The sequence below is a fragment of the Bombina bombina genome, chromosome 1 (genome assembly GCF_027579735.1).
Source record: "Bombina bombina isolate aBomBom1 chromosome 1, aBomBom1.pri, whole genome shotgun sequence".
NCBI classification, from domain to species: domain Eukaryota; kingdom Metazoa; phylum Chordata; class Amphibia; order Anura; family Bombinatoridae; genus Bombina; species Bombina bombina.
The window spans coordinates 747,631,046-747,645,374 of NC_069499.1; the positions used below are offsets into that span (position 1 = coordinate 747,631,046).

The window sequence follows — 14,329 nt, forward strand, 5'->3', positions numbered from 1 at the left end:
GAAGAAGTAGGTCCTGCACCCCTTATGGTAGATGCAGCTATATACCGGCTTATGAGCTAGAACGAGAGTAACAACATTCTTTCAGAAAAAAAAACGTTGTGATGAACACAAGGACCCTGCTCCAGCAGATCCCTGAACAAGGTCCATGGAAGCGAAGCCCCTAAACTGCGACACAACTCTAGATATAAACAGAGCAAATCGTCACACTGTCGTCTGCTCCTGTTAGGATCGACCATCCACAACAAAGAGCGGCATGGCCGAAGAGAAGAAGGTTAAAAGAAACCTCTAAGGAATGCTAGATGTCTAGCATATTCAGGATGAAAAGGCCAGAGCCCCACCTGGGTTCATACCCACCTTCTGCTACAGAAGCGGTGGAGCTAACACGGACACCTTGAAAGCCTGATTGGCTTCCCCCTCCGGCACAAACATTTGAGCAGGAAATGATTGTAGTGGACATCCGAACCTGAAGATCCAACTCTGAGGATCGAAAAGACACAAGAAAATCCCTAAAAGTCTATGAGCAGACGAAGGTATGAAAACCAGAAAGGCCAAGACTACTGTAAAATCTGGAAGCAGGATACTGCCACCTTAAACCCCAGATCCCAAGAAGGATCAGAACCAGGTTTACTGAAAGATACGGTTCCTAAGAACCGAATTTGCACAAAAAGGATGAAACAGGAAAGACATCCTTCTTCTGAACAAAGGAAGGGAGAACCTTTCATTCTCCAGCAAAAGAACGAATAAGCTCTGCTTCAATATCATAGAACCCAATTAGGACGGGAAGACCCTCTCCCTATCAGGGCATGCACCAGCAGTGGAAGAAAATATTCCTGCAATGTGATAGATTCCGGGACAATGACTCCAAAGGTCCCTTGTCTTCTCTGACAAGACAATTGCCCAGAAAAGAAGCCTAGTTCCGGCCTCTTGGACCCCTAGATCTATATGATCAAGTATCAAGAACCCGTCCCAGATAATACCTAAACAGGTCCAGCCTGTTAACTAGGATAGATGGGCCTGCTGTACCTGGACGGGAATCTAGAAGAAAAAACTCCTCCTAAGTAGAAAGAAGGAACAGACCTAACTAGTATCCACAACAGGTCCTGCATGTCATCTTGGATAAAACAAAACTTTTTAAGTTCCAGCAAAGCTAGAACAACTGAATAATCAAATTAAAGAAATTAAGCTCCGAGGCTTAAATTTTTCAGCGAAAAAATCAGGGGAACTATCACCCAGAGCAGAAATCTATAAGCTTCCACCGGTCTCCAACAATCTTGACCATCAAAGTCGATCGTATCAAAAATCCCATGTGACGAAACGTCTCCCTAAGAAGAGTTTCTAAAACAATCCAGAGCTCAAAAAAACAAAAAACTATCCAGAACGGAAGAGCAAAGAAAAAAAAAGAAAAAAAAAAAAGGCAAGTGCCCACAAGTGATAAGCTGAAAAGGAGTGTAAAAAAAAAAAAAAAAACAGGTCCTGCCTGTCATATGACACAACCCCCCATAGAGCTCGGAACTGGGATTCTAAATAAACAATAAAACAAAAAGTAAAACAAGACAAGGAATATCACCATCCTCCACTCGTCTTAGTTAAGATCGTTATCTGATTTAGAGGACTGAGATTCAACTGACGGAGCAGTACTGGAAACTTCTAACATCGCCAAAACCTCTCTCAGAAGTAAACGCAGGTGTGCCAATCTAAATCTAAATGCTAAGCCCTCCGCAGTCGGAGGACCCAAGTCAGCAGACTCCGACCCTGGAGGTTCTCCCTCTGAAGCCTCAGAGGGAACCTCATCCCCAGAGGACTAATCGGACACAATCGTTATTGTACACGAATGTCCTTGGGCAGGAGAGCCCGGATTAACCTTTCGCTTGCGCGTAGCATGAATAGGTAACCTTGCAAAGGCCGTAGAGCTGGCCATGCAGAACTGCGTAGTAACCTCTGGTGGAAACAAACCCCTTACAGGTGAAGGAGGATCTGCATATGTAGGAACAGAATATAGGGAACACAGCTCAATGGACGAAGAGTCCTCAGAGGCGGTTGGCTCAGTGGTCTCGAACATCTCAACATTGGTTGATGAGAACACTCTATTGCGGCATATGGAACATAATTGAGAGGGCTGGATTACCCAGGCCTCCACACAATATACACAGGTAACAAATTCTGTATCGGAGGGATCCCCCTCTAAATTATCAGAATCCTCCATAACTCGTCTATATCAAATTATAGAAAGGAAAAACAACTGGCACCTTATAACCCAAAGGGCTGGGGCACTCACCACCTCCTATGACCCAGACAGATAGAGAAGATGCTCCTCTCCGCAGACACCCGGTCAGGAATCGGAAGCGGTGGAAAAAACGTGACCATTCCCGGTCACATGGTGCTCATGAAGGACCTGACCCTGCTAAGGAAAAAGTGCGCCAGCTTAATATAAAGAAACTGTGCTGCTCTCAAAATGAAAATAACCTGTACGTTCCGTATCAGCCTAAGAGCTCAAACGTTCTTACACATAAGCAGTCGAAATCACATAACAAATATGATTTAAAAAACCCCCACTGTTTAATAATCCCCCTCAGGAGATATTAACCCTTGATTCCATAAAGATAAAAAAAAAGAGTCCCACTGTGACCCTGTCTTCAATGGAACAGTGCCGTGGAACAGTGACACGGTCCTTCAAGTTTGATAGATTGTAGCAGAGCTTTTGACATGGACTTGAGTGAAGGAAGCAGGCAGCGAAACTCGTCAACACTAATTGCTTAAGGAGCTGTTAATATGAGTCTGGATGAGTTCGCAGAAAGGCTCTCCCTGCATCTCCAGACTCTAACTTTCGTCAATGCTCTCACTGAGAGGCCGACAAGACTACTTAAAACTCCATTCCCATCTCGAAGGGCTGATACCCTTCCTAAGGAATTACTCCGAAATCTTCTGACACTTCTTTGCCAACCTCCTGTGACGAAAGGCAAAGAATGACTGGGGAATGAGGGAAGTGGGGGATGTATTTAAGCCTTTGGTTGGGTGTCTTTGCCTCCTCCTGGTTGCCAGCTTCTGTATTTCCCACAAGGAATGAAGCCGTGGACTCTCCTCATATTAAGAAGAAAAAACAAATTTATGCTTATCTGATAAATTTCTTTCTTTTGCGATGTACCGAGTCCACGTATTCATCCTAACTTGTGGGATATTGTCCTTCCTGACAGAAAGTAGCAAAGAGAGCACCACAGCTGAGCTGTCTATATAGCTCCCCCCTTAACTCCACCCCCCAGTCATTCGACCGAAGGCCAAGGAAGAAATGGAGAAACTATAAGGTGCAGAGGTAACTGAAGTTTACATAAAAAAAATACTGTCTGTCTTGAATAGACAGGGCGGGCCGTGGACTCGGTACATCGCAAAAGAAAGAAATTTATCAGGTAAGCATAAATTTTGTTTTCTTTTGCATGATGTACCGAGTCCACAGATTCATCCTAACTTGTGGGATACCAATACCAAAGCTTTAGGACACGGATGAAGGGAGGGACAAGACAGGAACCTAAACGGAAGGCACCACTGCTTGCAAAACCTTTCTCCCAAAAATAGCCTCCGAAGAAGCAAAAGTATCAAATTCATAAAATTTTGAAAAGGTATGAAGCGACGACCAAGTCGCAGCCTTACAAATCAACAGAAGCATCATTTTTAAAACCCATGTGGAAGCTACCGCTCTAGTAGAATGAGCTGTAATCCTTTCAGGAGGCTGCTGTCCAGCAGTCTCATAAGCCAAACGGATTATGCTTTTCAGCCAAAAGGAAAGAGAAGTCGCCGTAGCCTTTTGACCACTACGCTTTCCAGAATAAACAAACAAAGAAGATGTTTGACGAAAAACTTTGGTTGCCTGCAAATATAATTTCAAAGCACGAACCAAGGCCAAGTTGTGCAACAGACGTTCCTTCTTACAAGAAGGATTAGGACACAGAGAAGGAACAACAATTTCTTGATTGACATTCCTGTTAGTAACAACCTTAGGTAGGAACCCAGGCTTGGTACGCAAAACCACCTTATCAGCATGGAACACAAGATAAGGAGAGTCACATTGTAATGCAGATAGTTCAGAAACTCTTCGAGCTGAAGAGATAGCAACTAGGAACAAAACTTTCCAAGATAAAAGCTTAATATCTATGGAATGCATGGGTTCAAACGGAACCCCCTGAAGAACTCTAAGAACTAAATTTAGACTCCATGGCGGAGCAATAGGTTTAAACACAGGCTTAATTCTAACTAAAGCCTGACAAAAAGCCCCGAACGTCTGGAACATCTGCCAGACGCTTGTGCTACAAAATAGACAGAGCAGATATCTGTCCCTTTAGGGAACTAGCTGATAATCCTTTCTCCAATCCCTCTTGGAGAAAAGACAAAATCCTAGGAATCCTGATTTTACCCCAGGAGAAGCCTTTGGATTTGCACCAAAAAAGATATTTACGCCATATCTTATGATACATTTTCCTGGTAACAGGCTTTCGAGCCTGAATCAAGGTATTTATAACTGACTCAGAGAAACCCCGCTTTGATAGAATCAAGCGTTCAATCTCTAAGCAGTCAGTTGCAGAGAAAATAGATTTGGATGCTTGAATGGACCTTGAATCAGAAGGTCCTGTCTCAACGGCAGAGACCATGGTGGAAGGGATGACATGTCCACCAGGTCTGCATACCAAGTCCTGCGTGGCCACGCAGGCACTATCAAAATCACTGATGCTCTCTCCTGTTTGATTCTGGCAATCAGACGTGGAAGGAGAGGGAAAGGTGGAAACACATAAGACAGGTTGAACGACCAGGGTACTGCTAGAGCATCTATCAGTACAGCCTGAGGATCCCTTGACCTGCAGCCGTAACGAGGACGTTTGGCATTCTGACGAGACGCCATCAGATCCAACTCTGGTGTGCCCCATAGCCGAACCAACTGAGCAAACACCTCCGGATGGAGTTCCCACTCCCCCGGATGAAAAGTCTGACGACTTAGAAAATCTGCCTCCCAGTTCTCTACACCTGGGATATAGATCGCTGACAGATGGCAAGAGTGAGCCTCTGCCCATTGGATTATCCTTGAGACCTCTATCATCGCTAAGGAACTCTTTGTTCCGCCCTGATGATTGATATAAGCCACAGTCGTGATTAGCAAGATGAAAAGCGGCGTCTGTAATAAAAGAATTAGCCAACTTAAGAGCCTTAATTCTGTCCAAAATATCATCTAGTGGGGTCTCCATCTGAAGAGCCTCTTCTAGAGCCTCAAACCAAAAGGCAGCTGCAGTGGTTACAGGAACAATGCATGCTATAGGTTGAAGAAGAAAACCTTGATGAACAAAAATTTTCTTTAGGAGACCCTCTAATTTTTTATCCATAGGATCAATGAAAGCACAACTGTCTTCAATAGGTATAGTTGTACGCTTAGCCAGGGTAGAAATAGCTCCCTCCACCTTAGGGACTGTCTGCCATGAGTCCTTTATGGTGTCAGAAATGGGAAACATTTTCTTAAAAACAGGAGGGGGAGAGAACGGAATACCTGGTTTATCCCACTCCTTAGTAACAATGTCCGAAATCCTCTTAGGGACCAGAAACACATCAGTGTAAACAGGGAACAGCAGTGGACCTGAGAAGTTACCAGAGTAACTTCTCCATGTGAGAGGCAGTTAACTGAAAAGATGGAGCCTGAACCAGGATATCGTCTAAATAAGGTGCCACAACGATGCCCTGCAGTCTGACGACCGCTAATAAAGATCCCAAGACCTTTATGAAAGCTCTCAAAGTGGTCGCCAGACTGCAAGGAAGGGCTATAAACTGGAAATGGTTGATCTCAATGGATAGGGATGTAAAGGTACACAGCCTTCAGATCTACCGTAGTCATGAATTGTCCCTAAAGAACAAGAGGGAGAATGGACCTAATTGTCTCCATCTTAAAGGAAGGTACCCTCAGAAATTTGGTTAGGGTCTCTAAATCTAAGATAGGGGAAAAAAAGTTCCTTCTTTCTTTGAAACTTTGAACAGGTTTGAGTAAAACACCTGCCCCTCTCTCCTGAGGGAACGGGAAAACAATGGCCACCCTGTTCTGAAGGACTGATATACATCGGAAAAAGGCCTCTCTCTTTTCTGGTCTCTTTGAAATTTGGGACAACAGAAACCTACCTCTGGGAGGCAGAGACCAGAATCCTATCCTGTAACCCTGAGAGACTATTTCCTTTACCCAAGGGTCCTGAATAGACTGGGTCCAGGTCTTTTGAAACAGGCTTAGTCTGCCCCCCTACCGGAGAGAACCCCAGTTTGGGGGCTGCTCCTTCATGCTGATTTATTTTCAGAGGAAGATTTTTTGGGCTGCTTGTTCTGGTGGCCAAGTGTTGAATTCCCACTTCTAAGAAAAGGATTGTGTGGACTCTCACTACCATTATAAAAAAATTACAGTTTTATATACTTTTAAAACAATTTGAATAAAGAGCTTTTATAATGCAGGGTTTGCAATAGGATGGAAAATCACAAAAACATATTGTGTAATCATTTTACTAACCTTCCCCATTAGGAACAGGATCAGGGCCAGTTTTCTCAAAGTTAATCACAACCCCACTCTGCACCTTCTGAACCAGTGACTCTAAGCATTGGTTTAGCATTCTCTGAGTACGCACACAGTAAGAACGACCTATTAAAAAAGCAAAAAAGGAAACATGTTCAGTTTACAGTGAAGCCTAAAAGCATAATTTATGCTTACTAGATAAATTCCTTTCCTTCCTGGCAGGGAAAGTCCACGACTTCATTCCTTACTGTTGGGATAACCAACACTTGGCCACAAGGAGGAGGCAAAGACACCCCAGCCAAAGGCTTAAATATCCCTCCCAATTCCCCTAACCCCCAGTCATTCTGCAGAGGGAACAAGGAAAAGTAGGAGAAACATCAGGGTATAAAATGTGCCAGAAGAAATAATATAAAAAGGGGTCCGCTGATCAAAAACATAAATTACGGGCGGGGTCATGGACTTTCCCTGCCAGGAAGGAAAGGAATTTATCTGGTAAGCATAAATTATGTTTTCCTTCCATAAGGCAGGGAGAGTCCACGACTTCATTCCTTACTGTTAGGAAAACTATACCCAAGCTCCAGAGGACACTGAATGAATAACGGGAGGGAACAGAAAAAAAAGAAAATTTATGCTTACCTGATAAATGTATTTCTTTTACGATATGACGAGTCCGCGGATTTCATCCTTACTTGTGGGATATCGCCTCCTGGTCAGCAGGAAGTGGCAAAGAGCTCCACAGCAGAGCCGCATATATAGCCCCTCCCTTCCCTCCCCCTCCAGTCATTCGACCGAAGTTAGGAAGAGAAAGGAAAGGCCAAGGAGCAGAGGTGACTGAAGTTTAACAAAAATAAAGACCTGTCTTTAGAAAAATAACATGGTGGGCCATGGACCCGTCATATCGTAAAATAAATAATAAATTTATCAGGTAAGCATAATTTTCCTTTTCTTTTACAAGATATGACGAGTCCACAGATTTCATCCTTACTTGTGGGATACAATACCAAAGCTATAGGACACGGATGAAAGGGAGGGTCAAGACATTCTACCCAAAACAGCCTCAGAAGAAGCAAATGTATCAAATTTGGAAAATTTTGAAAAAGTATGAAGAGACGACCAAGTTGCAGCCTTGCAAATCTGTTCAACAGAAGCATCATTTTTAAATGCCCATGAGGAAGCTACAGCCATAGTAGAATGAGCCGTAATTCTGTCAGGAGCTGCTGTCCAGCAGTCTCGTATGCCAAACGGATGATACTCTTCAGCCAAAAAGAAAGAGAGGTAGCCTTAGCTTTCTGACCCCTACGTTTTCCAGCAAAAACCACAAACAAAGAAGATGTTTGACGAAAATCCTTAGTTGCCTGCAAATAAAATTTTAAGGCACAAACTACATCCAAGTTATGTAGCAGACACTCCTTCTTAGAAGAAGGGTTAGGACATAATTAAGGAACAACAATTTCTTGATTAATATTCTTGTTAGAAACAACCTTAGGAAGAAAACCAGGTTTGGTACGTAACACTACCTTATCAGCATGGAAAAGAAGATAAGGTGGATCACATTGTAAAGCCAAAAGCTCAGAAACTCTGCGAGCAGAAGAAATAGCGACCAAAAATAAAACTTTCCAAGATAATAACTTAATATCTATGGAATGCATTGGTTCAAACGGAACTCCTTGAAGAACTTTAAGAACTAAATTCAAACTCCAAGGAGGAGCAATTGGTCTAAATACAGGCCTGATTCTAGTCAGAGCCTGACAAAAAGATTGAACATCTGGGACATCTGGGACATCTGCCAGACGTTTGTGAAGCAAAATGGACAAAGCAGAAATCTGTCCCTTTAAGGAACTTGCCGACAACCCCTTCTCCAATCCTTCTTGAAGAAAAGATAAAATCCTAGGAATCCTAACTCTACTCCATGAATAGCCCTTGGATTCGCACCAATAGAGATATTTACGCCATATCTTATGGTAAATCTTTCTAGTAACAGGCTTACGTGCCTGGATCAAGGTATCAATGACCGAATCAGAAAACCCTTGCTTAGATAAAATTAAGCGTTCAATCTCCAAGCAGTCAGCTGCAGAGAAACTAAATTCGGATGATGGAAGGGTCCCTGAATGAGAAGGTCCTGCCTCAATGGAAGCTTCCACGGCGGCAGAGAGGACATGTCCACCAGATCGGCATACCAAGTTCTGCGAGGCCACGCAGGAGCGATGAGAATCACTGATGCCCTCTCCTGTTTGATCCGAGCAATCACCTGGGGAAGAAGAGCAAACGGAGGAAACACATAAGCTAGGTTGAACGACCAAGGCACTGTCAAGGCATTATCAGTTCGGCCTGAGGATCCCTGGACCTGGATCCGTACCTTGGAAGTTTGGCATTCTGACGAGATGCCATCAGGTCCAATTCCGGACTGCCCCACCTGAGAATCAGGGAAGTAAAGACCTCCGGGTGAAGTTCCCATTCCCCTGGATGAAACGTCTGTCTGCTCAAAAAATCCGCTTCCCAGTTTTCCACTCCTAGGATGTAAATTGCTGACAGATAACAAGAGTGAGTCTCCGCCCACCGAATTATCTTGGATACTTCTGTCATCGCCAAGGACCTCCTTGTTCCTCCCTGATGATTGATGTAAGCCACAGTCGTGATGTTGTCCAACTGAAATCGGATGAATTTGGCCAAGACCAATTGAGGCCAAGCTTGAAGCGCATTGAATATTGCTCTCAACTCCAGAATATTTATGGGAAGTAGAGACTCCGCTCGAGTCCACACTCCCTGAGCCTTCAGGGAATTCCAGACTGCCCCCCATCCTAGTAGACTGGCATCCGTTGTCACTATCACCCATGAGGGTCTGCGGAAGCACGTCCCTTGGGACAGATGATCCGGCGACATCCACCAAAGAAGAGAGTCTTGTCTCCTGATCCAGATCTATCTGAGGAGACAAATTTGCATAATCTCCATTCCACTGTCTGAGCATGCTCAGTTGTAGAGGTCTGAGATGAAAACGTACAAACGGAATGATGTCCATTGCCGCCACCATAAATCCAATTACCTCCATGCACTGAGCCATTGATGGCCGAGGAGTGGCCTGAAGGGTTTGGCATGTCTCCAGAATCTTTAACATTCTGACTGCCATCAAAAAGATTTTCATGGATACGGAATCTATTAGAGTTCCCAGGAAAGGAACCTTTGTCTGTGGAATTAGTGAACTCTTTTCTAGATTCACCTTCCACCCATGAGTATGGGACTTTGTCAGTTGAAAAGAGGACGCCTGGATTAGAATGTCGTCTAGATAAGGCGCTACTGCAATGCCCAGCGGTCTGAGAACCGCTGGCAAAGACCCTAGAACCTTCGTGAAGATCCTGGGTGCCGTGGCCAACCCGAAGGGAAGAGCTACGAACTGGAAATGTCTGTCCAGGAATGCAAACCTTAGGAACTGGTGATGATCTCTGTGGATAGGAATGTGAAGATATGCATCCTTTAAGTCCACGGTAGTCATATATTGACCCTCCTGGATTAATGGAAGAATTGTCCGAATCGTCTCCATCTTGAAGAATGGGACTCTGAGAAACTTGTTTAGACTCTTGAGATCTAAAATGGGTCTGAACGTTCCCTCTTTTTTGAGAACCACGAAAAGATTTGAGTAAAACCCCCGCCCCTGTTCCTGAATTGGAACGGGACAAATTACTCCCATAGTGGAGAGGTCTTTTACACAACGTAAGAACGCCTCTCTTTTTGTCTGGTCTACAGACAATCATGAAAGAAGAAACCTTCCCCTTGGGAAAGAATTTTTGAACTCCAGTTGATACCCCTGAGACACGATCTCTAGTGTCCAGGGATCCTGAACATCTCTTGTCCAAGCCTGAACAAAGAGAAAGTCTGCCCCCTACTAGATCCGGTCCCGGATAGGGGGCCGCCCGTTCATGCTGTCTTGGGAGCAGCGGCTGGCTTCTTGGGTTGTTTGCCTTTGTTCCAAGCCTGATTGGGTCTCCAGGCGGGCTTGGACTGTGCGAAGTTCCCTTCCTGTTTAGTGGAAGAGGAAGCAGGGATTCCTTTGAAATTCCGAAAGGAACGAAAATTATTCTGTCTCCTCTATTTGGACGTCTTATCCTGAGGGAGGAGATGACCCTTACCTCCCGTAATGTCAGAAATTATCTCTTTCAATTCAGGCCCGAATAGAGTCTTTCCTTTGAAAGGGATAGCTAATAGTTTGGAATTAGAGGATACATCCGCAGACCAGGATTTCAACCATAAGGCTCTGCGTGCTACAATGGCCAAACCTGCATTCTTAGCTGCCAACTTTGCGTCCTTAAGAAAAGAATTGGCCATCTTAAGGGCCTTAATTCTATCCAATATCTCTTCCAAAGGAGTCTCAGTCTTAAGAGACTCTTCTAGGGCATCAAACCAAAAGGCAGCCGCAGTTGTAACTGGTACAATGCAGGCCGTTGGTTGCAATAGAAACCCTTGGTGAACAAACAGCTTCTTTAGGAGACCCTCCAACTTTTTATCCATAGGGTCTTTGAAAGCACAACTGTCCTCAATAGGAATAGTCGTACGTTTAGCTAGAGTAGAAATGGCTCCCTCCACCTTAGGATTCGTTTGCCAAACGTCCCTAACGGTGTCAGGTAAAGGATACATTTTCTTAAATATAGGGGAAGGAGAGAACGGTATACCCGGTCTTTCCCATTCCTTGGTAATAATTTCCGAAATTCTTTTAGCAATCGAAAAAACATCAGCATAAGTAGGGACCTCCAAATATCTGTCCATCTTACACAATTTCTCTGGAGGGACTACAATAGAGTCACAGTCGTCCAGGGTTGACAAAACCTCCCGCAACAACAGGCGGAGCTGTTCAAGCTTAAATCTGAAGGACAGCACGTCCGAATCTGTCTTGGGTAATGCACTACCTAAGTCAGACAGTTTTCCTTCTGATAAAACCTCCCTACCCCCCCCCCCTTCAGAGTCCTGGGAGGGAAGATCAGAGATCGCCATCAAGGAATCAGAAGTCGCATGGACTACCTGGGTCTCTATTCTACTACGTTTACCCTGTAGTACTGGCAACTTAGATAACACCTCTGTAAGGGTTGAGGACATAACTGTAGCCATATCCTGCAGAGTGAATGATGCAGACACCGAAGAACATGGCGTCGCCTGTGTGGGCGTTATGGCTGAGACGCTTGGGATTGAGCTTTATCCTGAACCTCCTCATTCTGAGTATCATCATTATTATCATCAGACAAAAAATGTTGTTCCTTACACTGTAATGCCCTAGTTATACATGAAGGACAAAGTGTAACAGGGGGTTCCACAATGGCATTTAAACACATAAGGCATTCACTGTGTTCATACATCTTAATAAAGTGACCAACTAACAAAAATTACTCACTCACAAAAACTCTATTGCAAAATAAAAATATTGAGTACTGTTTCTTTAAGGACTCAAATCACAAATATATCCGTTTTTTATTTTTTAATTGAAAATGACAAAAAAGACTGAGTACTGTATAGCAAAGGAGAAAATTCTCAGAGTTAAACTTCCCCTTTTACACCGTGTATATATGATTTTGCAATAACCCACAATTATAAAACATAGATTGCTTCTAAATTTGAAAAAGCCTCGTCACCTCGCCGCAGCTCTGCTGCGGCTCCTACCTGCACCTGTGACCGGAACAGTAATTTCTCAAATGCGCAATGCGGAAGCAGGCTAGCGGCTGAGACGACCAAACTAATACACTGAATGCGCTATGAAAGCGCGCAAAGTCTAGCTCCACCCTCGTGGGCGTAAATCAACACGCTCTATTCAGACAGTAAAAATCCGCCATTAACCAGAGATCAAAACATCATATGCACTCAGAAATAGGTTAAACACTGTTTCTTTTACCCCTTGCGTCAGCCAGCCCCATGAAAAAACAGCCCCCACACAACTTCCCAGCACTTCAAGGCACACAAGCCTGAATGTCTAGTAGGAACATATAACACAATAATCCCCAGCTTTCTTTAATAAATTTTGTTAGAGAACTAGGTACATTATGTTATCCTGTCCATGCATACCAGCGCTTCTAGGTAATAGCCTGCTAGAGTGTCTGGTTCTGTCACTGCTTTACAAAAATCCACCAGTTCCCATAGTCTAAAAAGACTACTTGAAGCTGCTCTGAAATAAAATCGTACACTTTGGCACCATTTAAAAACAAAAAACTCTTGATTGAAGAATCTAAACTAAACACCTCACTTTACCTCTTCCTATCACTAACACAGGCAAAGAGAATGACTGGAGGGGGGGGGAAGGGAGGGGCTATATATGCAGCTCTGCTGTGGAGCTCTTTGCCACTTCCTGCTGACCAGGAGGCGATATCCCACAAGTAAGGATGAAATCCGTGGACTCGTCATATCTTGTTAAAGAAAGAGGCAGACCCTATTCTGAGGGCACCACAGCCTGCAAAACTTTTCTCCCGAAAGCTGCCTCAGCCGAAGCAAACACATCAAACTTGTAAAATTTAGAAAAAAATGTGTAAGGAGGACCAGTTAGCCGCCTTACAAATCTGATCCATTGAGGCTTCGTTTTTAAAAGTCCAGGAGGAAGCCACTGCTCTAGTGGAATGAGTCGTAATTCTCTCAGGAGGCTGTGGTCTCGCTGTCTCATAAGCTAAGCAGATGACACTCCTCAACCAGAAAGATAGAGAAGTCGTAGTAGCCTTCTGCCTCTTACGCTTCCCTGTATAGATGACAAACAAGATTGTCTGAATTCCTTAATAGTCTGAAGAAAGAACTTCAAGGCACGAACCACATCTAGATTGTGAAACAAACGTTCCTTCGCTGAAGGATTAGGACACAAGGAAGGAACAATCATCTCTTGATTAATGTTACGATCCGACACCACCTTAGGGAGGAACCCTAATTTAGTGCGTAAAACCGCCTTATCAGCATGAAAAAAACAGATAAGAATGTCGCATTGCAAAACAGAAATCTCAGAAACTCTGTGCGCAGAAGCAATAGCCAACAAAAACAGAACCTTCCAAGATAACAATTTAATGTCAACAGTATGCATAGGCTCAATCGAAGCCTGCTGCAAAAAAAGCTGTCAAGTGTCACTTCCCTTACCCCTTACCCCCAGTCATTCAGCCGGAGGGAAATGGAAAAAGAAGATAACACAAAGGTGTAGAGGTGTCTGAGGTTTAGTAAAAAATACTGTCTAATCTTAAGGGTGGAGTCGTGTCCGGAAAGAAAGAAATTTATCAGGTAAGCATAAATTTTATTTTATTTCCTAAGACATGGAGAGTCCACAACGTCATTCCAATTACTAGTGGGAACCAATACCCAAGCTAGAGGACACGGAATAAACAGGGAGGGAGAACAAGACAGGCAGACCTAAACAAAAGGCACCACAGCTTTAAGAACCTTTCTCCCAAAAGAGGCCTCAGCCGAGGCAAAAGTATCAAATTTTGAAAAAAGTATGCAGAGAGGACCATGTTGCCGCCTTGCAAATCTGTTCCACAGAAGCTTCATTTTTGAAAGCCCAAGAAGAGGAGACAGCCCTAGTAGAATGAGCCGTAATTCAGCCTCATAAGCAAAACGAATCATACTTCTCAACCAGAGGGAAAGTAGTAGAAGTAGCCTTCTGACCCTTACGCTTTCCAGAGAAAACAACAAACAGGGCAGAATATTGCCGAAAAAAATGCAAAAGACGTTCCTTATGAGAAGAAGGATTAGGACAAAAGGAAGGAACAACAATTTCCTTTTTGATCCGAAACCACCTTAGGGAGAAACCCCCTTATACGCATGAAAAATAAGGTAAGGCAAATCACACTGCAGACCCGAGAGTAC

At 43.9% G+C, this 14,329-nt stretch overlaps 1 protein-coding gene across 1 annotated transcript in view; it reads right to left on the minus strand.

The window, feature by feature from the left end:
• The window catches only part of LOC128660794 (integrator complex subunit 6), a 516,514-nt gene that overhangs the window by 353,336 nt on the left and 148,849 nt on the right, over window positions 1–14,329 (minus strand). Inside the window, exon 5 of the mRNA XM_053714821.1 lies at window positions 6,518–6,646. Within this exon, the coding sequence (XP_053570796.1) occupies window positions 6,518–6,646 (129 nt within the window). The remainder of the gene's footprint in view (window positions 1–6,517; window positions 6,647–14,329) is intronic.